This window comes from Martes martes (assembly GCF_963455335.1).
Source record: "Martes martes genome assembly, chromosome: 2".
NCBI lineage: Eukaryota > Metazoa > Chordata > Mammalia > Carnivora > Mustelidae > Martes > Martes martes.
In genome coordinates, this window is record NC_137889.1 from 135,347,330 (window position 1) to 135,374,686 (window position 27,357).

General features: G+C 37.4%; 1 protein-coding gene across 2 annotated transcripts in view; it reads left to right on the top strand.

Moving 5' to 3' along the window:
• The window catches only part of NAA15 (N-alpha-acetyltransferase 15, NatA auxiliary subunit), an 83,243-nt gene that overhangs the window by 9,553 nt on the left and 46,333 nt on the right, over nt 1-27,357 (top strand). For both annotated transcript variants that reach the window (XM_080796494.1, XM_080796495.1), the window contains exons 2-3: nt 23,729-23,813; nt 26,102-26,206. In XM_080796494.1, coding sequence (XP_080652620.1) covers nt 23,729-23,813; nt 26,102-26,206 — 190 coding nt within the window. The remainder of the gene's footprint in view (nt 1-23,728; nt 23,814-26,101; nt 26,207-27,357) is intronic.

A 27,357-nucleotide genomic window follows, 5' to 3' on the forward strand; every position in this document is an offset into this window, starting at 1 on the left:
AAAAATTTTTTTTTCTTCTTACAGTAATGGCTTCCACTTAATATGGTACTCTTTATTTTTCAGAGAGATCTCGTTGGAGATTACAAGATCATCTTTGAGTATCAGTGCTTTGAAACTGAGTCAGAATCTTTAAGAAGAGGGGAAATGAAGTAAACTGGCATTTATTGAAGATTATTTTGAGCCAGATTTTATGTTAGGCTCTTCTTACACATGAGCTAATGTAAATAAACCTTGCATCTCTCCTTTAAGGAAACTGTATTAAGTATAGCTCATACTTAAGTTATTGTTAAAAGTAGATTTCTGATTGCTTTATATAGAGTCACTTGTGCTGTATCAGGACAAATGCGTTCCTGAAAGTCACTGCACTATGCAAAATCATGCAATAAAAACCACAAGACTTATGGAAAAAATGGGGTTAGGCACAATACTCAAAAATATTTTTATTAGTGAGGGGCACCTGGCTCAGTCGGTTAAGCATCTGCCTTTGGCTCAGGTCGTGATCCTGAAGACCGGGATCGAGCCCTGCATGGGCTGCCTGTTCAGCAGGGAATTCCCTTCTTCTCCCTCTCAAATAAATAAATAAAATATTTTTTTTTGTTTTTTAAGATTTTATTTATTTGGCGGAGAGATCACAAGTAGGCAGAGAGGCAGGCAGAGAAAGAGGGGGAAGCAGCCTCCCTGCTGAGCAGAGAGCCTGATGCGGGGCTCAGTCCCAGGACCCTGAGATCATGACCTGAGCTGAAGACAGAGGCTTAACCCGCTGAGCCACCCAGGCGTCCCTAAATAAATAAAATATTAAAATTTTTTTTTCCTTAGTGAAAAAAGCAAAGGTAAGAACCAAATTAAAATGATAGCACAATTTTTACATATGTTAAATGGTTAACAAATACATAAATATCATAGAATAAATACTGCATTTTACCATGGAAAAGACCAGAAGTTTGTGGGAGTGTCAGAAGGACTGCAGCTTGTGGACTGTTTTGAAGTAATGGAAGGAAAGTTATCTAAAATCTGAGGGAAAGTTGTAACACTAGATAGGGATGGGTGTGGCTTATAACACAGCCAGAACTGATGTAGCTAGTAGATGTTTGAGGTGTATGTCTGTCCTGTACATGCCTATGTGGTTTGTCTCAGCTGAGTGCAGTTTTCTTTGTTCACCTAGTACTTCTTTTTTTTTTTTTTTTTTAAGATTTATTTATTTATCTGACAGAGATCACAAGTAGGCAGGGAGGCAGAGAGAGAGGAGGAAGTGGGCTCCCTGCCGAGCAGAGCAGAGAGCCCGATGCGGGGCTCGGTCCCAGGACCCCAAGATCATGACCTGAGCCGAAGGCAGAGGCTTAACCCACTGAGCCACCCAGGCACCCCTCACCTAGTACTTCTGATGGACAAAATCCCACAGAAACAATCACGAAATTTTGAAATTTAGTGTGTTCAAAATACTCCTTACTGTGTCAGTGATGTTGGAATAAACACATGTTTTCCAAACAAGCATTATAGCAGAACGGACTATACATTATCTAACTTTGTGTTGTAGTAATCACACAGCCTAGGTTTGGGTAACTCTTCTTCCCTCTGGCATGTGATTATTTGGATTACTAAGTTAGAACTTCTTGCATTTAAGACCTGAGATAGTGTCACATTCTTTGCCATCTTAGTTGCCAACTGCCACTGTGAACACTTAAACTTATTTTAGTGTTTTTCTTGTTAAAGAGAAGCTTTGTCCCAGACTATCAAAGTTTCAGGCCAATTCATCCTAAAGATTTTTTGTGGGAACATAGTATTTTTAAAACAGGAAACAAAGTAGTACACATTTCTTAAATTTGTGTTTTGAAACAATTTTCAGTGTTGAGTAGAGGGAGCCTGGTGTGGAAAGAAAAACATTCTGGAATTGAATCCTAGCTCAGCTTTGTTTTATTCCTTACTCTTTTTAAGACTCAGTTTGCATAATGAGTAAAAACAGATAAAAGAGTACTTTTCTGACACACCTCATAGGTCGTGTAGTGAGATACATATGAAAATGCCTGGCAAATGGTAAAGCATGTAAATTAGTACTTGTTTTGTTGTAGGTGTAGTGTATTAAGAACTTTAGTTTTTTTATTGATTTCATTTTGTTTTATGTTATCCTTATGTTTCTTATATTCTGTTTGATATTTTTATTTTGTTCTGTATATTTTTTGGTATTTAGGAAGGTTTATATCTAGTTAGTTACCTTTATATTTTTACCTTTGAAAAGTTCTCTTAATCCTCTTTTTTTTTATTTAGGCTTTTGCTGTTTGATTTGTTAGCTGTAAATTAAATCCACTGATTCTCATTTTCTTACGTATGAGGCAATGAATGAGCTTATTCTGCTTTACATTTTTTCCCATGTCTCTTTTCCTTTGACATTTTAAAGTGATTTTTACTTGGTTGAGAGTATGTAATTTTATGTAGTTCTTTCACTCTCATCAATACCTTTGTTTTAGATTTAGTTCTATAAGTAAATACAGTTTATATTCACAAGCAGACCATTAGCTGAAGTTTTCCTAATCATCCCTTGGTTGGATAAAGCTCATTGTACACTAGAGGTTCCTCAGCAGTGCTTATGGAAATCTTTTAAGTTCATACATGGTTAAACTGTTTTTCCGTAGCCTTGATATTTGAAAGACAGTTTGGCTGAATGTAAAACCTTTGATGTATGTCTTAAGTTTTTTTTTGAAAATATTGCCCTCCTGTTCTCTAGCTTGTATATTGCTGATGCCACTGTGATTTTCTTTGTGGGTGATTTGTTGTTTTTGGAGATCTGAGGAGTTTTCCTTAAATCATTTTACTAGGATTATGTCTCTTTGTTAACTGTTCTGGATAAAATTTCCCTGGTATATGGTTTCAGGTACAGTTACAGTTTGTTAGTTCTCTTCTACTTTATTCTCTGATGATCTTTGCCTGTTGGATCTCCTTTGCCTCTCTATTTTTTATTTTTCCTTGGATTCTTTTCACATTTGTTTGTTTTTCACTTACTTGAGAAGCATTCCTATTTTCTATCACTTTAGATCATATATCTTGAAGTTTAGTCTTCATTTCTGAGATGCAGTTATGTCTCTTGTTTCTTTAGTTCAGTCTGTAGTCTGTACCTGTACCTGTTTTATATTTTCCTATTATTATTAAGAAATAACTGACATAGGGGCATCTGGGTGGCTCAGTCGGTTAACAGTCTGCCTTCAGCTCAGGTCATGATGCAGGGGTCCTGGATCGAGCCTCGCATTGGGCTGCCTGCTCAGTGGGAAGCCTGCTTCTCCCTTTCTCACTTCTTCTGCTTGTGTTCCCTGTCTTGCTGTGTTTCTCTCTGTCAAATAAATAAAAAATCTTCCAAAAAAAAAAAAAAAGGAAATAATTGACATACCTCGCTGTAAGTCATACAGCATTATTTAATTATTTTTAATTTGTGATGGAGTTGTATTACATGTTTTTTTATTGTTAGGCTTTTTGGGTGTGTTTCCATCTGCCACAAGGTTTTTTTACTTTTTTTTATTCCATATAAATAGCTTGGTATAGTTGATGGGTTTTTTTGTTTTGTTTTGTTTTTTGTTTTTTTCTTGTTCAGGTTGTGATGGATTTTACTAGACTAACGCTTGGATAGTTTAATTTTTTATTTATTTTTAATTTTTTTTAAAAGATTTTATTTATTTGAGAGAGAGAAGGGTCAGGGGGAGAAGGAGAAGCGGACTCCCCACTGAGCAGGGAGCCTGAAGCAGGGCTTGATTCCAGGATCCTAAGACCATGACTGAAGGCAGTTGCTTAACCAGCTGAATCCACTCAGGCACCCTTGGACAGTTTTATTTTTGGATTGAGGTTTGTGTGGCTTCCTTAGTCTCTTAGTTCAAGAGAGCACCCTCTTCTGTTGCTTCAGTGAATCATTTTTTAAAATAATTATATATCTCCCAATTGCTCTATCATTATTTTAGTAGAGTCTTCATCTTCACTGGTTTCTTTCTCTATTATGCTTTCAAGTGTCAGTTCCTTCTTCTAAGGTGCCTCCTTCTCCCCAAATGCTATGCCTTGCTAAAACTGTCGTCTTTGATCTTTTTTGTTTTTTAAGTTTTTATTTAAATTCCAGCTAACATACAGTGTAACATTAGTTTCAGGTGTACAATATAGCGATTCAACACTTCCATACATCACCCTGCACTCATCACAAGTATACTCCTTAATCTCCGTCACCTGTTTCACCCATCTTCCACCTACCTCCTCTCTGGTAACCATCAGTTTTTTAGTTAAGAGTCTGTTTCTTGGTTTGCCTGTGTTTTTCCCCTTTGCTTATTTGTTTTATTTCTTAAATTCCATATGTGAGTGAAACCATATGGTATTTGTCTTTCTCTGACTTATTTTACTTAACCTAACATGCTCTACCTCCACCCATGTCATTGCAAGTGGCAAGATTTCATTCTTTTTTGTGGCTGAGTAATATCCCATTGTTCCCATTGTGTATATATACCACATCTTGTTTATCCATTCATCATTCAGTGGACCTTTGGTCTCTTTCCATAATTTGGCTATTGTTGATAATGCTGCTATAAACATTGGGGTGCATATATCTCTTTGAATTAGTATTTTTGTATTCTTTGGGTGAATGTCTAGTGTGTAACTGCTGGATAACTTTTTAAGATTTTATTTTTTAAGGGGCACCTGGGTGGCTCGGTTGGTTAAGTGTGTGCCTTCGGCTCAGGTCATGATGCAGGGGTCCCGGAATTGAGCCCTGACATTGGGCTCCCTACTCAGCAGGGAGTCTGCTTCTCCCTCTCCCTCTTTCCTGTTCCCCACCATGCTCTCCCTCGCTTGCTCTCTTTCTCAAGTAAATATATAAAATCTTAAAAAAAAAAAAGATTTTATTTTTAAGTCATCTTTTTTTAAGTAATCTGTCTTTTTAAAGTAATTCCAACATTGGGCATGAACCCAGAACCCTGAGATCAAGAGTTGCATGCTCTACAACTGAGCCACCCAGGCGCCCCTATTTTTAACTTTTTTTTTTTTTTAAGATTTATTTGAGAGAAAAAGCACGCGTGAGAGAGCACAAGTTGAGTGGGAGCACATGCAGAGGGAGAAGCAGACTCCCCACTGAGCAGGGAGCCTGATGTGCTCTATCCTGGGACCCTGGCATCATGACCCGAGCTGAAGCAGATGCTCAACCAACAACTGAGCCATTCAGGTGCTCCTGTTTTTAACTTTTGGTGGAGTCTCCATATTGTTTTCTACAGTGGCTACCAGTTTGCATTCCCACTGTTAAGTGCAAAAGGGTTCCCCTTTCTCCACATCCTCGCCAAGAAACCTGTTGTTTCTTGTGTTGTTGATTTTAGCCATTTGGACAGGTGTGAGGTGGTGATACCTCATTGTAGTTTTAATTTGCTCTTCCCTGATGGTAAGTGATATTGAGCATCTTTTCATGTGTCTCATGGCCATCTGTATGTCTTTGGAGAAGTGTGTCTTCTGCCCATTTTTAAATTGGATTATTTGTGTTTTGGGTGTTGAGTTTTGCAAATTATTTATATATTTTGGATACTAACTCTTTATTCATATGTCATTTGCAAATATCTTTTTCCATTCACTAGGTTGCCTTTTTGTTTTGTTGATTGTTTCCATCACTCTGCAGAAGCTTTTTATTTTGATACAGTCTCAATAGTTTATTTTTGCTTTTGTTTCCCCTGCCTTTGGAGACATATCGAGAAGTTGTTAATGCTAATGTCAAAGAAACTACAGCCTGTGTTCTCTTCTAGTATTTTTATGGTTTCATGTCTCACATTTAGGTCTGTCATCCATTTTGAATTTTATGTGTGTCGTATAAGAAAGTGATCCAGTTTCATTCCTGTGTATTTTGCTGTCCAGTTTTCCCAACACCATTTGTTGAAGAGATGGTCTTCACAGACTTTATAAGCCTTTTCTTCTTGATGTCCAGTAGCCATTATTCTCATCCATTGTGTCTCTAAGTACTTTCTTTCAAGATGGGGCCTTCTGAGTGAATCCTAGGTAATATTACATATATTCAGTCACCACTTTGGCCCTGTTTTATTGCTCAGTTCCAGTGGGAGCTTCTGATCTTGGGTGGTTATGCACATATATGCAAGCTGGAATTTTTTACTTATCTCATCTTACAAAGCTGGCTTTGGGTGATTTTGTTTGCTCTCTTTCTTGGCCTTTGGTTTTTGTGAGGATTTGTGGAGTGTTTAGAAATTAGTGGGCAGCCTTTATGCTATAAAGAGTTTAGTTTTGGTTTTATGTGCTGTGCTTGTCAATAACGGTGTCTTTTTTTTTTTTAATTGCAGTTCAGGTTTTATACATATAAACCGAGTAATTGATTATGCTTCTGTTTCTGTGTCTTCATGGCCACTCCATTGTTTCTCTTCAGACTCTCTTGGAAGTATTTATTGAAATAATTACAAGGTTCTGTTACATAGTTGACTATCAAATGTGTATGTACCTATGAGTTTTACTGAATTTTGTCCTATCTCTAGCATTAGAGCTCATAGCTAATAGCATTTCTTTAGCAGAGTTCTGTTCGTATTAAGCAGAATCTGAAATCTTCAACTTTTTTCTCAGGTGATGTAGTTGAATACTGAGAAAAAAAAAAGTAAGATAAAACACATTTTACAATGCATTAACAGTGGTGTAGTATCCAGAAAGCAGATGGTGATTGTCACATTGAATTCTGCTGCTAGTAAGACCATATCAGATTTAAACTTATGTGTCCAAAAATTAAGAAAGTTATAGACCAGTGACTCCCTCAGGCTGATATGCCACAAGAATATTGGTGTAAAATTCCTACAGAACTTTCTTTGTTTTATTCTGAGACTGTGTATTTGTTACTTTTAAAATACTGAAATGCCTTTTGTTTTGTGAAATAGTAAATACAGTTTTTTTAAAAAAATGGTTTATTTAGAAAAAATAAAACTTAGAAACCTCATTTAAATGATCCTTTCTCTTTTTTTAGAAATATTACTAGTTTTGAAAAATTATACAGGTATGGAAACAATACTGTATTAACTTCAGAGAGTGGCCCAGGTTGTTAAAGGACTTAAAACTTTCTTAAAAGGAACACTTAAAGAACAAGGACGGTTAGCCTGAAAGAGAAAACTGAACTTTTTTTTTTTTTTTAAAGATTTTATTTATTTATTTGACGAGAGAGAGACAGCGAGAGAGGAAATACAAGCAAAGAGGGAGCAGCAGAGGGAGAGGGAGAAGCAGAAGCAGGCTTCCCGCTGAGCAGGGAGCCAATGCGGGGCTTGATCCCAGGACCTTGGGTTCATGACCCGAGCTGAAGGCAGACGCTTAACAACTACGCCACCCAGGCGCCCCAGAAAACCGAACTCTTACAAAGCTAAAATCAGTAAACAGAAGGTAGAGTGAGAGTTTGGCTCAGTATATCTGAAAACATTTTAATAGAGTGAGCTGGCAGCACATAGGAGCTATGTGACCACTTGCACCAGGTGATGTTTAAGGTTTCTTTTGACTGGAGACTATAAAATAGCCTTGACTTGTTAAGTCTTCTCTCAGTGGAACTTAGTTTTGTTTTTTTATTGTAGAAATAAGAGAAACATTTAAAAAAATAGGAGGAGAGAAGTCATCCTTAGGATTTCTTTTCATGGTGCTTGTAGTTTGCCAGAAATTATATGATATGAGAAGGACAATATATTGTCTGCAAATGGAAGTTGCAACTAAAATAATTTTGGGAAAGAAGATAGAGGTAGAGATCCTATGTTGTTTTTTGTTTTTTAAAGATTTACTTATTTATTTTAGAGAGAGTGCAGCAGGGAGGGGCAGAAGGGGAAGGAAGGCGAGTCTGAAGCAGATTCTGTGCGGAGCACGGAGCCCAACTTGGAACTTGATCTCATGACCCCGACAACACAACCTGAGCCAAAACCAAGAGTTGGATGCCTAACTGACTGTACCATACAGGTGTCCCTCTGTGTTTTCTTTTTCTCTCTTTTTTAAATTATTTTTTTTAAACAAAAATACTTGATATGTAATCCCTCAGGGTGCAAATTGTATAGGAGGGTGAATTATATTTTTGACCTGATAAGTTCGGTCTGATTACTAGACTTTTAGTGTTGTAAATGGAGATTCTTTTTAGATTTTAGTTATTTATCAGAGAGAGAAAGATGCACGCACAAGTGGGGGGAGCAGCAGGCAGAGGGAGAAGCAGGCTCCATGCTCAGCCACCCAAGGGTCCCTCTGTTTTCTTTTTTTAAAAAAAATTTCTAAAGTCAAAGTATAATTTACAGTAACATGATGGGTCTTGAGTGTACTATTTCATTAGTTGTCTTGAGGGTACTGTTCTATTCATTTTGACAATTGCATATGCCTATGAAATCTGTATGCCCCTTTCAAGATGTAGAACATTTCCATCATCTCAGACCCTTCGTTCCCCTTGATTGTATAATTTAATTTAGTTTCTGTTTTCATATTCCTCTGCACTCAGTCAATCTGGGTTAGGTATAAATATTGTAAGCTGTAACTGATACCATAGTGCTTTATTTAAACTTAATTTTTTTTTTTTTTTTAAAGTAAACTCTACCCCCAATGTGGGGCTGGAAGTCAGAGCTCAAGAGTCACATGGTACCAGCCACGTGCCCCTATTTAAACACTTTGATTGAGTGCTTATTCAGGTTCTTTATAAAATTTGTATTCAGTTCTTGCCTAAACCCCCCGCATGGTGGTTGATGATATAGTTGAGGCTATAGTCAGGCCAGTGATACAAGCTGTATATTCAGTGGCTGCTAGGATTTGAACAGTAGACCGTTGTTGTCCAATAGAATTTTTCATGGTGATGGAAGCGTTCTACATCTGAATTTCCAGGACATTAGCCACTGTTCACATGTGGCTGTTGAACACCTGGAATATGGGTAGTGTGAGAGCTTTACTGAAGAATTTTAATTTTTTTTTAAAGGGAAAAGTGGGAAGGGGCAGAGGGAGAGAGAAAGAATCTTAAGCAGGCTCCATGTGCAACGTGAGCTCCATGTGGGCTTGATCTCACAACCCTGAGATCATGACCTAAGCTGAAATCACAGGTCAGATGCTTAAGTGACTGAACCATCCAGGTGCCCGTTAAGAATCTTAATTTTTATTTGTTAATGAACTGAAATGTTAAATGGCTACAGGTCTAATCTCTGACTCCTAAGGCTTTATGTGGTCTTTTACCATACCTTTCTGCTCTATGGAAGTAGAATCACTGAACTAGCTCCAATACACTGGCACTAAGCGCTAGTCAGGCTTCTGGTAAGTGAATAAGCGCTTCTTTTTTTTTTTAATTTAATTTAATTTACTTTTATTTATTTATTTGACAGAGATCACAAGTAGGCAGAGAGGCAGGCAGAGAGAGAGAGAGGAAGAGAAGCAGGCTCCCTGCTGAGCAGAGAGCCCAATGCGATGCGGGGCTTGATCCCAATGACCTGAGCTGAAAGCAGAGGCTTTAACTCACTGAGCCACCTAGGCACCCCTGAATAAACGCTTCTTGATTTGATTTTGGCATACCTAAGACTTGTTTTCTTTTTAACTTAATTGTGAAAATTTTCAAACATGTGAAAATAAAGAAAATAATATAATGAGCCTATCTCCTAATTTTGACAGTTACCAACTATGGTTCATTCTTTTTCATCTGTGACCTCTATCCCCTAGACTATTTTGAAGAAGTCCCAGGCGTCATTTCAACATGGTTGACTTTTAAAGCCAAGTTTGGCTTTTATCATTTAGCTTGATTTGAAACTACATTCTTTTCAGTTTCAAAGAATGAAGTGTTTCTTGGCATTAGCTGAAGGAAAGCAATGGAAGGGTATATATAATACTAAAGAAAATCATGTAATCTTAACGTATGTACAGTTTTTGCCTAGTTTCTTTATTTGCCCTGTCATAGTTCCCACTTCTAGGGAACTCTTTTTTTCTGTAACAAGGATTCAGAAAAAGTTGATGAACTTTATTTCTGCAATAGATAACCTTATATAGTTTCTCTGGGCTTTTCACAACTTGTCTAGTTATTCTGTTTGTTTGTTTTTTTTTATTTTCCCCCAAGATTTTATTTATTTATTGAGGCAGAGAGAGAGAGCGAGAGCTCACACAGATGGAGAGGGAGAGGGGCAAGGAGACTCCCTGCCAAGCAGAGAGCCCTACATGGGGCTCAATCCCAGGACCCTGAGATCATGACCGGAGCAGAAGGCAGATGCGGAACTGACTGAGCCACCCAGGCACTCCTTGTCCAACTATTGTATTCTTTTTTATTTATTTACTTCTTAAAGATTTATTTTGGAGAGTACTTGTGCAAGTGGGGGGAGGGGCAGAGGGAGAGCATCTTCAAGCCGACTTCCCACAGAGCACCATGCCCCATGTGGGGGCTCAGTCCCACAACCCATGAGACAACGATCTGATCCAAAACCAAGCACCAGTCGCCCAACTGCCTGAGATACCCAGGCAGGGCCAGCTATTCTATTTATATAAGCAACCACCTGTTTGGAGATTTCTTAACAGCCTTCATATTAATTTCGTTTTATTATATATATATTTGAGAGAGAGCATGCAAGTGGGGGAGTGTGTGGAGGGAGGGAGAGAGAGAGAACCCCTGGCAGGCTCCACACCCAGCATGGAGCCCGATGCAGGGCTTGATCCCACGACACTGAGATCACAACCCGAGCCTAAATAGAGAGTCAGACACTTGCCTAAATAGAGAGTTAGACACTTAACCATCTGAGCCACCCATGTGCTCCAACCTCCTTCATGTTAGTCAAATTAGAGATCATTTTCCTAGGGAAGAACAGTGGAATAATTTTCAGTATTATGACAAAAGTTCTGTTACTTAACATCATGAGTTTGATTTGCTATGACCTCATGGTACCATAGTGCCTCACCTCAGGCGTTGGTGGCTGATGAAATGTGCTGGGCCACCTAGGGGATCCCAGAGGATCCCCTCTTCCAGGATTCCTCTGGCACAAGTGCCTAAGGCTATGTTCATTTTTTTAAAAAAGTCTTTTCTCTGTTCTTCAGATTGGATAAATTTTACTTACTGATTTACCAGTACACTGATTCTTTCCTTTTATCTCCATTCCGGTATTGAGCCCATATGATGAGTTTTCTTATCTTCCCAAAAAGAGTGTTGGAAAGTGTTCAGTAATTGCTTCCTCTGGTATTTTTATAATAGCTAATTTAAAGTCTTAAATCTCTCTCATCTCCATACTTGCATCCATACGTTGTCTTTTTCCTTGCAAGTTGAGATTTTTCCTGTGTCTTTGCATGCCATATAATTTTGAATTTTATCCTGGACATTTTGAATATCAGCTTACCAGAATCTGGGTCTTTTTGAGATCCTGTGGACAGTGTTACTTTTGTTTTAGAAAATCTGGTTAGGTTCAAGCTGCAAGTTTCAACTCTTTCTTTGGGCTATGGTTATAGTATCAGTTCAGTTTTTAAAATCTTTGTAGTCAGTTTTAAAATCCTGTATGTGCCACCATGTAACTAGTCTGAGTCTTGGACAGTGTATCTTTTAGTTCATTTCTCAGTCTTTGGTGTCATGAATAGGATCAGATCCATCCATGTATGTGCAGTTTAGGGTTGAACCATGGAGTTCATAAATGACTATAGGGTTGCTTTCTCTAGTTCCTCCTTTTCTGTGATATTCTTGGTACTTTCTGTTTCCCTGAGTCTTCTCTTTTCATCCGCTAGCTAGAAAGCTGGGGTTCTAGTTATTTCACTGTACTCTGTACTTTTGTGATTATGCCTGTGTCTGGCTAGAGCATAACAAATTCATTGATCTCAAAGAACTAGCTTTTGGTTTCAGTGGTTTCCTCAGTTTTCCTTCTTTTTATTTCATTGATTTTGCTCTTAATCTTTTTTGTTTCCTTTTTGCTTACTTGAAGTTTAATTTGCTCTTATTTTTCTAATTTCTTAAGGTAGAAGCTGAGATAATTGGAGACCTTCTTTTATACTTCGGGCTTTTCTTCTGTTACTTTTCAGCAGTTGGATTGTGATGTGCCTCTGTTCTCTTCCTATCTTTTTTCAGTTTATCTTGCTCGGGGTTTGTTGAGATTCTTGGATCTGCCGATTTAGAGTTTTTATCACATTTCAGGGTGTTTTGTTTTTTTTTTTAAATATTTATTTATTTGACACAGAGAGAGAGAGGGAGAGTGAGGGTGAACAAGCACACAAGCAGGGGGAGAGAGAGAACCAGGCTCCCCACTGATCAGGAAGCCTGATGAGGGGCTCAATTCCCAGACCCTGGTTCATGACCTGAGCTGAAGGCAGACGCTTAACTGACTCAGCCACCCAGGTGCCCCAAATCTGCAGGGTTTTTGTTTTTTTTTTTTAAATTTTTTATTTATTCGACGGACAGAGATTACAAGTAGGCAGACAGGCAGGCAGAGAGAGAGGAAGAGAAGCAGGCTCCCCGCTGAGCAGAGAGCCCGATGGGGGGCTCGATCCCAGAACCTGGGATCATGACCTGAGCTCAAGGCAGAGGCTTTAACCCACTCAGCCACCCAGGCGCCCCTGCAGTTTTTTATATTTATCCCACTTCAGTCTTTATTTTCTTTTGGTGTTCCTGTTACATGTATATGTTATACTTTTAGACTACTTGTTGTAGTCTATGTAGACTGTGTTATTCCACGGGTCGTTGAGTGTGTGTGTTTTCTTTCCCTGCTACCCCCTTCATTTTCCTCTTTTAGCTTCCATTTTGGGTCATTTCTGTTGCATGTTTTCACATTCATTGCAGCCACTTTAAGTTCTCAGTGGTTTTATGTTCACTGTACTGCCTTCAAATTCACTACAGTGTCTAATATTTTAAGCCTATATGATTAACTTTTCACTTTTTGGTATTTTCTAGTCTACAATGTCCTTTTTTTTTTGCTTCTATTTTTCTTGTTTTTTAAAAATAAATTTTAAAAAATTTTATTTTTAAGTAATCTCTATACTCAGCATGGGGCTTGAACCCACAACCCCAAGATCAAGAGTCACATGTTCCACAGACTGAGCCAGCCAGGAGCCCATCTTTTTTCTTCTTCTTCTTCTTCTTCTTTTTTTTTTTAAGTTAACTATCCCCAATGTTGGGCTTGAACTCCCGACCCTAAGATTTAGTCACATGTTCCATTGACTGAGGCCAGCCAGGTGCCTCCCCCCACCACAAAGTTTGCATTTTTCTATTTAGTTTTTCTGTTTTTTGATTGGGTCCATGTTTTCCTTTCAGTCCTTTATTATTACCTAATAGTTAACTGGTTTAAAGTCTCTGCTACTTCCATCATCATTATTTTTGAATTTCTGTTTATTTTTTTTCCCTATAGGTTGTGGGTCACAATTTTTGCTTTTTCACCTTTCTAATATTTTTTTTTCATAATACTAGGTATTAATAGATACTAGGGCATTGAATGTCTGGCTGCTGTTGTCTTTCTTAGAATTTTGTTTTGACAGACTGTTAATTTGCTTGTGTGTCCGCTTCTCTCCAGGGCTTGCTTTAAGGCTTTAATAAAAGTAGATCTAGATTAGCCTTATTCCTAAAGTGTTGGCTTTCTAGGTCTCTACTGAATCTTGGAGTATTTAATGAAGTCTCTAACTGGTTGTTAGGAACTCAGATGTCTCCTCCCATCCATGTATGAATGAGCACCAGTAGTTATTCTGTTCATGCTAGTTCGTAGTTGTTTTTGCCTAGCTTCTGTAGAATCTTTCAGTCAACCCACTTAGCTTAATATTTGACAAAAGATTCAGGTGTGCCTGGGTGGCTCAGTCAGTTAGGCATCCAGCTCTTGATTTTGTCTTGGGTTGTGATCTCAGGGTTGTGAGATTGAGCCCCATGTAGTCTCTGCACTCAGTGCAGAGTCACTTGAGAGCCTCTGCCTCTGCCCCTTTGTTTGCTGGCTCTCAAATAAATAAAATCTTAAAAAAATATATTTGACTGAAGTTTCCTGAGCAGAATTTCCAAAGCTTCATCTTTGTATAGTTCTCTCCAGTACCCTGCCCCATAAATTCTAACTATTGGAGCACTTTCTAACTCAGATTACCTGCTTAGATCAGTGAGATTGCCATGTTGTTTGCTCCCCACCCCAACCGTACCCCCCCCTTCTACAGTCTGGAAAATGCTTCTAGGCGGAGAAAAGGATTTTCTTGGGGTTTACCTTGATTCCCTTCTGAGATGACAACCTTGTGTTGGCTCTCATCCAACATCTGAAAACAATTATTTCATATTTACTTGTTTTATGCTTAGCAGAAGTTTCATCTTTTTTCTTTTTCTTTTTTTTTCCAGAAGTATTATTTGTGCCAGTTTTTCCTATACATTTGGAAGTAGGAGTCTCAGAGTATATGGTATCATCATTTAGCACATTTTTTTCCCTTATTTTAATCTATTAGGACCATTTGTTCTATTTTTTTTTAAAGATTTTATTTATTTATTTGACAGAGACAGTGAGAGAAGGAACACAAGCAAGGGGAGTGGGAGAGGCAGAAGTAGACATCCCGCCAAGGTGGGAGCCTGATGTGGGGCTCAGTCCCAGGACGCTGGGATCGTGACCTGAGCTAAAGGCAAATGCTTAACGACTGAGCCACCCAGGCACTCTGACAGTTTACTCTATTTTAATTATATCCTATTTTGCTTTACCTTTTTTTTTTTTAAAGATCTATTTACTTATTTTTAGAGAGAGAGCGAGCACGAGTTGGAGGGGCAAAAGGAGGAGGGAGAATATCAAGCAGACTCCACACTCAGCGTGGAACCCAACATGGGGCTCTATCCCATGACCATGGGACCACCATCTGTGTCAAAACCAAGAGTCAGAGGCTTAATCAACTGTGCCACCCTGTTGCCTCGTGGTTTACCCTTTCTAGAGCATAGTATTAGTATTAAAATTTAATTCCTAATGGGAAGGTAACAGTCAACAATGTTCTACTGTTTTTGAAACTATTATGTCTAATTTTGAATTAACATATAGCTGTGTTATAGGTAAGAGAACAAATAGAGCACTGTGGTATTCATTCCATACCAAGGGAAACCCTTATAGTTCTGGAATTTCAAGAACTCCCAAATACAAGAGTTTTAGAGATAGGGTTGTAGACGACGACTTCTTTTTTTTTTTTTTTTTTTTTTTTTAAGCAGTCTCCACACTGGGCTTGAACTCACAACACTTGAGATCAAGACCTGAGCTGAGATCAGGAGTCAGATGCTCAACTGACTGAGCCACCCAGGCACCCCTGTAGACTTGTACTTTTATTTAATTGGATGATTCCACTGTGGAGAACTTAATATGTCTGTCTACCATGTTGTTTTTTAAAATCTATTTTAAATGAATTGAATATGAAACTTTCCTTCAAAGTATACTGTATGTGGTATTTTGCATCTTTCTTTTCCTAAGTAAAAGTTCCTTAGAAACTTACTTTCGGCCTATGGGATTGGTTAAGGCGTTAAGAATCTTGTCATGTGGGGCGCCTGGGTGGCTCGGTCGGTTAAGCGGCTGCCTTCGGCTCAGGTCATGATCCCAGTGTCCTGGGATTGAGTCCCACATCGGGCTTGCTCTGCAGGGAGCCTGCTTCTCCCTCTGCCTCTGCCTGCCTCTCTGCGTGCCTGTACTCTCTCTATCTTTCTGACAAATAAATAAAATCATTAAAAAACAAAAAAGAATCTTGTCATGATGCCTGTCTTTTATATAGTTCTGTAGAATTAATTTAGTGTTAGTGTTACATAGGATTTTGAAAAATAAGCAGATTTTTTTCATTTTGTACATCTCCTCTTTTTGAATGGTTCAAAAAAGGACTTTTTATATATTTTATATTTGCTATTGCTTTTCTATTAAACTAGGAATACTACTTTCATTTGTAAAGAGTGACCTGTTGTAGAAGTAGTGCTTTTAGGCGAAAAAGAGACTGGGATCCATATCTCTTAAATACACACTGATTCTTAAGTATATAGAGATGAATTCTTAGCAGTTTTTTGGAGGAGTATGCCATTTTGAATAATTTTTACAGGTCACATTGACAGCAGTCATTGGTTTAGTGGCATTGTGTATAATTTTAAAATGGAAGACTGCCAGATTTCATTAATTGAGAACATAATCATTAGGAATTGAAACTTAATTATTGGTTTAAAATGTGATAAAATAAAAAGCTAGGTATTTTAGTATTACCACATTTAAAGAAAGTGGAGTTTGTTTTTTAATTTTCATTTGGTAAACTGAATTATTCGGAGGAATTATCCAGTTAATTATACTATGTGTGTTCATTTTTCTCACCTTACTTTGGCACTTCTATTGCCCTTTTATTTGACTATAATAATAAGAAAAGAAACAAGGTGAGGGGCGCCTGGGTGGCTTAGTCAGTTAAACCTCTGATTGTTGATTTCAGCTAAGATCTCAGGGTCCTGAGATCGAGCCCAAGTTGGGCTCTGCACTCAAAGGGGATTCTGCTTGAGATTCTCTTCCTCCATGCGCCTCTCCATCTAAAATAAATCTTTAAAAAAAAAAAGAGAGATAATGTTTGGATTTGATTAGAAGGTCTATTAAAAGATTATAGGCTTTTTAAAAAATTTTAAAGATTTTATTTATTTGACAGAGAGCGAGCACAAGCATGAGAGGCAGAGGGAGAAGTAGACTCCTCTGCTGAGATGAGAGCCTGACTTGGGTTCTGTCCCAGGACCCTGGGATCATGACCTGAGCCGAAGCAGACGCTTAACGATTAAGCCATCCAGGCACCCCAGCTTCTAAAATTTTTATTTTTTTTTAAAGTAGGCTCCATTCCCAACATGGCACTTGAACTCATGACCCTGAGATTGAGTGAGTCACATGTTCTACTGATAGAGCCAGCAGGCACCTCAGAACTATAGGCTTTTTTCTTTCTTTCTTTCTTCCTTTTTTTTTTTTTTTAAAGAGGGAATGCAGGTAGGGGTCAGGGTTTGGGGAGAGAGGGAGAGAGGGAATCCAACTGGGCTCCACATCCAGTGTAGAGCCCAATGTGGGGCTTGATCTTAGGACCTTGAGATCATGACCTGAGCCAAAATCAAGAGTCAGACGTTTAACCATCTGAGGTACCAAAGTGTACCCCACCCCCGCAAAAAAACTATAGCCTTTAATAACATTTATGTTAATAAAATTTTATAAAATTTCTACATATGATGGAAAGCACTTTCATCTGGGCCTCAGAGGGCCTAGGATGTAGTCTAAATTATTTTGCCACTCTCTAGCTAAATTGTTTGTTTTCTAAATCTTACTTGTACAATAAGGATTAACCCTTTTATTCCTAGTTTACAGGAGTATCATGAAGAGTAAATGAGAAGTTAGTGTGCAATCCCTTTGAAAAATGTGGTGCTGTAAACAATGTAAGGTACTTTCAGTAAGACCAAGAAAAAAGCAACTGGAATCCCAAGTATTTTAAGTTCAGCTATACAAAACAAGGTCACATTGTGCATATCAAGTAAGAATATAAATGTCTAGGGGTGCCTGGGTGGCTCAGTGGTTTAGGCCTCTGCCTTTGGCTCAGGTCATGAACTCAGGGTCCTGGGATTGAGCCCCGAATCAGGCTCTCCGCTCAGCGGGGAGCCTGCTTCCTTCCCTCTCCACCCCCCCCCCCCCGCCTACTTGTGATCTCTCTGTCAAATAAATAAAATTCTCTTAAAAAAGGGAATATAAATGTCTATAATTTTTATATGCTTGTTATCAATTATATTTATACAGGTTCACATTTATACTATGGGACAGTGGGCTGTTCTATAGTTTTTGAACTAAAACCTTATTAAAAAATCAGAATGTTAATAGCAATTCCCTCTGTAATGGGATATAGCTAGCTAGCTTGCTTGCTTGCTTTCTTGCCTGTCTGCTTTCTACAGTAGCATTCTATTTCTTGTGTTAGAGGTTTTCTTTTTTTAAGAACGTTTTCTATTTTTTCTTGTTTTTTTGTTGTTGTTGTTGTTTGTTGTTATTTTGGTCTGTGCTACACTACTCAGCTGTAGTAGAAAGGCAGTTATAATGGCTAGGTGTAATGGCTCTGAATCCAGATTGTCTGGTTTAAATCTTTTTTTCAATCATTTTGTAGCTGTGTGACCTTGGCCAAATGATGTAATCTCCCTGGACCTCAGATATCTCATCTAAAATGAGGATAAAAAGAATACTTACTTCATAACATTGTGAGAGTAAACAAGTTTTCCCTGTAAGGCATTTAGCACAGTACATGGCATTCAGTAAATGTGCAGTAAGTATTAGCTGTTAGTACTGTTTTACATGTTTTTTCCTGGCAAGTTTTCTTCAGGATTTAAGGATTCTTTCTGATACTCAGCAAAGTACTTAAGACTAAGTAACTAGTTTGTCTGAAGTCAGTGTTAAAGCCAGAGCTATTTGATTCTATAGGTAGCTCCTTACAGTTTGACTAATTCCTTGAAGTAAATTTTTCTATTCATAATGTTACTAGTCTGTAAAAATTACCTACAAATTTAGTTCTAGGATTATGACATAGTGGCCACACTTTATATGATTTGTTTACTTTGCCAGAGAAGACCTTTAGTACCATATTTATTGTATTGGCTTTGGTAAATTTAAGCCTTAGGCATAAAGGCAATTTTTTTTAAAGATTTTATTTATTTATTTGACAGAGATCATAAGTAGGCAGAGAGGCAGGCAGAGGGTGGGGGGAAGCAGGCTCCCCGCCAAGCAGAGTGCCTGATGCGGAACTCCATCCCAGGACCCTGAGATCATGACCTGAACCGAAGGCAGAGGCTCAACCTCTACTGAGCCACCCAGGCACCCCATAAAAGCAATTCTTTTTTTTTTTTTTTTTTTTTTTAAATAACAGTGCCCATTACTTTTTTTTTTTTTTTAAGATTTTATTTATTTATTTATCTGACAGACAGAGGTCACAAGTAGGCAGAGAGGCAGGTGGGGGGGCAGGGAGGCAGGCTCCCTGCTAAGCAGAGAGCGCGATGTGGGGCTCGATCCCAGGGCCCTAGGATCATGACCTGAGCCGAAGGCAGAGGCTTTAACCCACTGAACCACCCAGGTGCCCCACATAAAAGCAATTCTTAATCCAAAGTAAATTTAAAAATATAGTAAGTTTTTGCTGAGTTATTACTGTTATATAGGTAGGTTATTAGGTATTTTTTGTTGCTTTCACGTATTTTTTTTTTAAGATTTTATTAATTTTTTTGACAGAGAGAGACACAGCTAGAGAGGGAACAGAAGCAGGGGGAGTGCGAGGGAGAGAAGCAGGCTTCCCACTGAGCCGGGAGCCTGATGTGGGGCTTGATCCCAGGACCCTGGGATCATGACCCAAGCCGAAGCCAGACATTTAACCACTGAGCCACCCAGGCGCCCTGCTTTCACGTATTTTTTTTGTAAACTCAGCTGTTAATAAATGTTCATATTTTTCCTGTCTTTTGGTGAATGTATGTTTTTGTTTATTTTGATGTAATTAAGCACCTCTGATGCGCTTATGGGCTGTTAGTATAACCTCTTTTGGGTGCATTTTTTCAAGACCCTTCCCAATTTTTTTAATTTTTAAAAAAGATTTTATTTATTTATTTGCAAGAATGAGAGAGAGAGTGCACAAAGGGAGGCGGAGAAGCAGACTCCCTGCTGAGTGGAGAGCCCAGTGCATGGCTTGATCCCAGGACCCTGAGATCATGATCTGAGCAGAAGGCAGACACTTAACTGACTGAGCCACGCGGGCCCTCTTCCTTGACCAATTTTTTTTTTAATTTTTTTAAAAGATTTTATTTATTTGTTTTACAGACAGAGATATCACAAGTAGGCAGAGAGGCAGGCAGAGAGAGGGGAAAGCAGGCTCCCCGCTGAGCAGAGAGCCCGATGCAGGGCTCGATCCCAGGACCCTGGGATCATCCTGAGCTGAAGGCAGAGGCTTTAACCCACTGAGCCACCCAGGCACCCCCTTTGACCAATTTTTTAATGAGCTATCTATTTGATACTAACTTAAAGGAGTTCTTTATATATTCTAGATATAGGATCTTTTTTGGGCATTGCTTATGTCTTCTCTGGTTTGCCCTTTTTTTTTTTTTTTTTAAGATTTTATTTATCTGTTGTGAAACAGGAAGAGCATGAGCAGGTGGAAAGGCAGATGGAGAGGGAGAGGCAAACTTCTCCACTGAGCAGGGAGCCCAGTGTGGGGCTTGATCCTAGGACTCAAGCTGAAGTCAGGTGCTTAACTGACTGAGCCACCCACATGTCCCTGGCTTGCATTTTATTAATACTATGTTAAACATTTAAACTCACCTGTTTAAGGGATAAAGGAGCCTGTCAACCCAACCTATAATGAAGATATTTTAAAATGGTTTTGGGGCATCTGGGTGGCTCAGTCTCTTAAGCCTCTGCCTTCAGCTCGGGTTGTGATCTTAGGGTCTTAGGATTGAGCCCCGCATTGGGCTCTCTGCTCGGCGGGGAGCCTGTTTCCCCCTCTTTCTCTGCCTGCTTTTCTGCCTACTTGAGATCTCTCTCTGTCAAATAAATAAAATCTTTAAAAAAATTTAAAAAATGGTTTCTTATGGAAGCTTTATTGTTACACCTTTTTCATTTAGATTTGTGGTGCTTTTAGAATTTTTCTTTTGTAAAGAAGGGTTGTTGCTTGGCTTCATGAAGTTTTACCCTACATATTTAAGACTTGGTACTCAACAGTTTTTAGCAACAGATGCATGGGGACTCTGCTTATCTACTTTTTCTATCTTTTTTCTCTATACTTCAGTTCGGGTAGTTTCTATTGCTGTGTCTTCCTTTTCACTCGTTTTTTCTTTTACAATGTCAGTACCTTTAATCTGATATTATACAATTTTCATTGTATAATATTATATTTTGCACCTCTAGAAGCACTGTTTGGTTCTTTTTTATACTTTCTGTTTCCCTTTTCTCATGTTTATATTTTCCTTAAACTCTTGAGCATCTACTTGTCTTGATATTTTGACCTCATTATTTCATCATTTCTCTTATTTCTCCTGGTTATGGATCATATTTTCTTGCTTCTTGGCTTATCTAATAATATTTTGTTGACTATTGGGTATTTATGAATTCTACATTGTTTTCTATGACTTAACTGTCTTTAAGGAGTGTTGAACTTTGTTAATAGTAGACAGTGAGCGTACTTGTATATCAGCCTAGGACTCTGCTTAGAGTGGATCTAGGGTACACTTATTCTAGGGTTAGTTTTTGTCTTCTGCTGAGTAGACCTTTTTGCAGTATTTACTGAATTCTGCAGGTGTTCATTGAAGACTCCATTCTGGCTGTTTGGAATTCTCAGTACCATGTGAACGCTGAAAATTCTTGAACTTACTGCTTTCTGGTCACTCTTTATTTATTTATTTGACAGAGAGAGCACAAGTAGGGGAAGCAGAAGGGGAGTGAGAAGCAGACTCCCTGCTGAGCAGGGAGGCCAACCCGGGACTCGATCCCAGGACCCTGGGATCATGACTGGAGCTGAAGGCAGATGGTTAACTGTCTGAGCCACCCAGGTGCCCAAGTGTCCCACTCTTGATCAGCTCTTGATCTAAAGTCCCATATTGGGCTCCACACCGGGCATGAAGCCTACTTAGATAAAATTAAAAAAATATATATACACACATATACATACATATATATAAAGAAATAAATTTTCAGAAAGGTAATTGAAGATTTTAAGAACAATGCCCTTAAACTGGTCTTTGTATGTATATAGTTCCTGGAAAACATTGACACATCAAGAGTGTCCCTTTTAACTAGTGTTTACATTATTTATTATTATAATTATAAATTATATATATAAATTATAGTTGGTTATAAATAATTAGTATAAGAAGAATATACTTATACTATAATTGGGCTTTCTACTTAGTAAATAGGAACACGAAATTTAATTAGTTATGTTTCTTTGACTACATATGGTTGATGATAGCCCTAAGTTACTACTTCTGCTTTCCCTTCTCTCTTATCCCCAGATAAGGCCTCCCAAGTGTATAGTTGATGGTAGGGAGAGGGGGTAGGGAATTAGGAAGCTCTTATAGAGTTCTAGTGGTACTAGAGGATGGAAGTATGAGTGAAAGAAAGCACCCAAGATAAATAGGGTTTTGGGTTTTTTTTTCCCCTTCATATCTGGTTGGGTGAGTTAAGGGCAAAGCATCTACTGAGATGATGAAGACTTGGTGCAGAAGAGATTCTGGGAGGAAGGTTCAGTTGTGTTTTGAATATATTAAGTTTGAGGTGAGAAATAGCGAAGTAGAGATGATGAGTACATACTTGGTTATAGAACAATTCTGTAGTTGGCCCTAGCATTGAGCTTAAGCAGTTGATTTCTTTCTACACATTTTTTTTTCTTTCTACACTTCTTTTTCTGCTTTGATTTTTGTCATCATTTGCATTAAGTCTCCCTCCCAGATTTTGAAGATACTGTTTTAAAAGTTGTGAGTGAAATTTGCTTAAATTTATGACAGTGAGTTCTGGCGTAGATTATTATATCTTTAAGATGCAGGCTTTTCTCTGTAACAAGTAGAATGGTTTAAAAAATAATTATTGGGGCACCTGGATGGCTCAGTCAGTTAAGCATCTGACTCTTGTTTTTGGCTCAGGTCTTGATTTAAGTGTGGTGAGTATAGGTTCTGCCCTGGGGTTCACGTTGGGCATGGAGCCTACTTTAAAAAACCACAAACATTAAAAAATAGTAATTATTAGTGAAACCACACATTGATACCTGAAAGTCAAATAGCATTAAAACATTTATGATGAAAAAATATGTCCCCCTCTTCCATTTTACACTAAGACCGTATTTTTCTTTCTTACACAAGCCTTTATTTCTCCTAGAGTTAATACTTGTCTCATTTAGTTGCCTGGTTTTCTGTAGACCTAGTGCTCATTTTTCTCAAATGTGTCTGAATTTCTGTCATTTGCTTATGAATAATGATTTCCATATTATGAAATCTATGAGTTCCATTTTGCCCTTACTGGAAATCTGTGTTGTGGTGGCCTTTGGCTTCCTTTTTTATTTTGGAGTGGTTGTTCTCTATTCTTTTTTCTGCATTAAATTTACTTACCAAGTGCCATGTTGTCTTTTTTTGTTTGTTTTGATTCCTTTTAATAGCTTCATAAGAAAGAATGCATAGAGATAAAATTTTAACTTTCCGAGAAGCCTGTGTCATTTTCACATACTTGATAATTTGGCTGGCTTTAGAATTCTAGGTCAAAACTTGATTTCAATCTGAATTTTGAAGGTTTTCTCGTTTTTAGCAGAATTGCATTATGACTTTGGAATAAAAGTTCAGTGACATTCTAATTACAGATCCTTTTTATGTGCCTTTTTTCCCCTCTCTGGAAGTTTTTAAGGACCTTTTCTTTACTTCCAAGGCTTTGAAATTTCATTGTGATCTGCCATGGTATATAGATCTTTTTCTTCTTCTGCATTATTTTGCATGTACTTGTTTGTTCCTGTGGCTTGAGAGATTTCTTTCCTTCAGTAAGAAGAAAATAATACTTTATAATACAATTTCCATACGTTTATTTTCTTGCAGATTTCATTTTCTGTAACATTTGCTGGACATTTTGGAGTGAGCTAATGATTTCTTATTTTACCTACTCTGTATTCTGTCTCTGTCTTGCTTTTACTTTCTATATTTGAATCTTCTGGGTTTTTTTTTTTGTTTGTTTGTTTGTTTTTACTGGAATTTTAGTGGGATTTAGGAGAAAATGGAAATAACATTTGATCATTCTGTTGCATTTAGCAATCAAAATTTTAGGATCGAATTTAAAATTGTTTGCATTTCTTGCTGAACCCAATTTTTTCTTTTTTGTTTTGACAGAGATGTTATGAACATAAACAGTATCGAAATGGGTTGAAATTCTGTAAACAAATCCTTTCTAATCCCAAATTTGCAGAGCATGGAGGTAAGTATAAATACCATATACTAGTAAGTATAAGTAAATAAAGGTTTGCTAACATGTCTGGCTTCCCTTACTTGGGTGAGTGAAGCTTACCCTATCTATCTCAGCTGCCCTATTTTTCAGACAGAATGGACCTTCTCCAACTCTTGTGTAAAGATGTTTTAATACTGTAGTTTGAATTTAATGTCAAGAAAACTGTGACACATTCTACTTGATTTCTGGTTTATTCCCATTTTGAAGATTAGTGCTGTAGGAAAGACAGAGGAAATTAATAGGGACAGATATGTTTAAATTTAATAAATAAGCTCATTTAAGATATTAGACAATTTTGGTTTAGAACTTATGTTGAACTGGAGAAATTTGATGTCTTACATTAAGCATACTCAGAAAGTGTCCATTTTGTCCTTAGCTTATGAGCTAGCATCTTTTTATTCAGCATTGTGTCTTGGGTTTTCAAGACAGTCATGTTTAAGACATATTTGTATATAGTAATGTTCTGAAAATTTACATATACCTTTCGCCTAGGTGAAGGTAAGATTGGACAGTGAGATGTTGGTAGGGTAAGAGTATGTGGCTGAACTTGTGAAGACACATAGGAAAGCTAAGCTTTCGCAAGTCTGATTTGTAGTTAGGAAACATGGCTCTTCAGTAATTAGATAATCTTTTAGTATTGAAGAAGAGGGAGAGAGCGATAGTTCTTATTGGCTCTCTTTACTCCTGTGTATTTTTACTGTAATAATAAAATTGGAGGTGGAAAGCAGGGGGAATAAAACCATCTAAATTGGGGCACCTGGGTGGCTCAGTCAGTTAAGCCTTGACCTTCGGCTCAGGTCATGATCCCAGGGTGTGGGATTGAGCCCCATGTCGGATTCCCTGCTCCAAGGGGAGCCTACTTCTTCTTCTCTGCTTGCCTCTCCCCCATTCGTGTGTTCTCTCTTTTTCTGTCAAATAAGTAAATAAATCCTTCAAAAAATTTTTTTTCTGTTAAGAGTGATGGTATGTTGTATGAAGTGCCATAATTTAATTGAAAGTTTTTTTTTTTTAAAGATTTATTTATTTATTTATTTATTTGACAGACAGAGATCACAAGTAGGCAGAGAGGCAGGCAGAGAGAGAGGAGGAAGCATGCTCCCTGCTGAGCAGAGAGCCCGATGTGGGGCTCGATCCCAGGACCCTGAGATCATGACCTGAGCTGAAGGCAGAGGCTTTAACCCACTGAGCCACCCAGGCGCCCCTAATTGAAAGTATTTTAATAGTACGTAAAATGATGGTTTGTCTTAGACTCACTAGCGAGTACAGGGTTTCATTAATTAAGGCACGTTTAAGATGTTTGGTAAAACTTGTATGGATAGATTTTACATATTTGACAACAAAGAACTATTTTATACTGTTCGCTACCTTGCTAGTTTGGCTACTTGCCAGATATATTTTGTTTGCTTCCTTTTCCTTTAAAGTTTTATATGATTTATAATGATTTGTACTTGATTTTCCCCTCTCTTTTCTATTTCCTTAACTGTATTTTTCTAATAAATGTCCTCAGGGTAATACCTTTCTTTTAATCCTTACTTTTTATTCTTAATTAATTCTTCTATAAATTATAAATTTTAGCCCTAAAATTTAAGTAAATCATAATGAGTATTTTTTATTCCTATATGCTTCATAACATGCACGTTATAAAATTAGGAATCTTTTTTTCTTTTCCTTTTCTGAGAACTTAGTATTTCCCTGAACTCTGTTAATCTTTTGATTGTGAATGACAGGTGCCTGACATTTTCTTTGTTGTGTGTTTGGTAGTAATCCCAAAGAATCATTTAAAAATTTATGAAAGTCAGAACTGTTAGATAATTTATGTGAATGGTTTAACCATTGAACAGTGAATTTAATTTTAATGTAACTTAGGTTCACAGAAATAAAGTCTGTTTTAAGGTAAAGTTTTCCATGCTTTAAGGTAGTGATTAATTATATGAGGTGACCCCATGGAATTCCCTTGAAGAACAATAATAGAGTCATTGTATCTTGTTAGCATAGGAATTACCAGATATTCATACATTTTTGTATCTTTTTATTTAGAAAAGATTTCTGGGGATGCCTAGACTATAGAATGTGTTTCTTCTTGGTTTGTCAAATTTTAAAATGTTTTAATTCTCTAGAAGTCTGAAATTTTTCCAAGTAACCCTCTTGAAAGTTTAAATTCTTAGGATAATGTAACATTTGTTTTTTGTTAATTATTTTTAATGTTTAATTACTTTCTTTTTTCTTCGTTTTCCTTCTTTCTCTTTTTTAAAAAATAGAAACCCTCGCTATGAAAGGATTAACATTGAACTGTTTGGGGAAAAAGGAAGAAGCGTATGAATTGGTTCGTAGAGGTTTGAGAAATGACTTGAAGAGTCATGTGTGTATCCTTTTTGAGATGTTTAAGGATTGGTTTGGGATGTCTTAAGCTAAGACAGCAATTTGGGAGTCAGAAGTCTTAGATTCCTCTTACTGTGTAATTCCGGAGTTTTAAATTGAGTAACGGCTGTCACTGTGGAACATTTTTGTGTACCTCCCCTATTCTCACATTACTTCTATTCGGATACATTGAACTTACCTTGTAAAATACCATAGTCCCACCTTATCCGCAGTTTCACTTTCTGCAGTTTCAGTTACCTGAGCTCACCTGCCATTTGGAAGCACATGATCCTTCTGATGCACTGTCAGGTCAGTAGTGGTATTACCCGACATCACAATGCCTGCATCATTCATTTCACTTCATCTCATCACGTAGGCATTTTGTCATCTCACATCACAAGGAAAAGGGTGAGTACAGTATAATAAAATATTTAAAAGAGAGACCACATTCACACAACTTTTATTACAGTGTATTGTTATAGTTCTATTTTGTTTCTAGTTATTGTTAATCTCTTACCATGCCTAATTTGTAAATTAAGTTTTATCATAGGTGTGTGTGAAGGAGAAAACATAGCTGTATATAGGTTTCAGTATTGTTGATTGTTTCAGGCAGTTTTTGAGAGTGTTGAAACCTATCCCCCACAGATGGGGGTACCATATTTACGAAAGCTCTTCCCATAATTACAAACAAAGTAACACCCTGGAGATTTCATCATCATTATAAATTTAGAAAAAAATACACAATAAGAATAATAAAGAGGCAGATAGTATACTGAGGAAGAGCACAGGCTTTGGAGTAAGCTTCCCTTAGGTTTGAATTTCACCTCATCATCTTTTTGTGATCTTAAGACTTAGTTTCCTAGTGTATGAAATGAGGATAACCATATCTATCTCATTGTGGTGTTTTGAGGATTTAATGATGAGGTAGATATTTAACATAGTCTCTGATAATCCCAGGGTATTATACGAGGTAAATTTTAAGAGAAGTGTGAAGTTAGGAGCAAGTGCAAATGTTTGAAGGAAGATAGAGAAAAAATTGTGGGTTCTTTTTTTTTTCCTGCATAAAATTAATATTTTTGTTGTTTTTTTAAAAAATTATTTTTATTAAAATTAGGTTACTTTTTTTATAAACCATTTTTAACAATATTTCTTTACC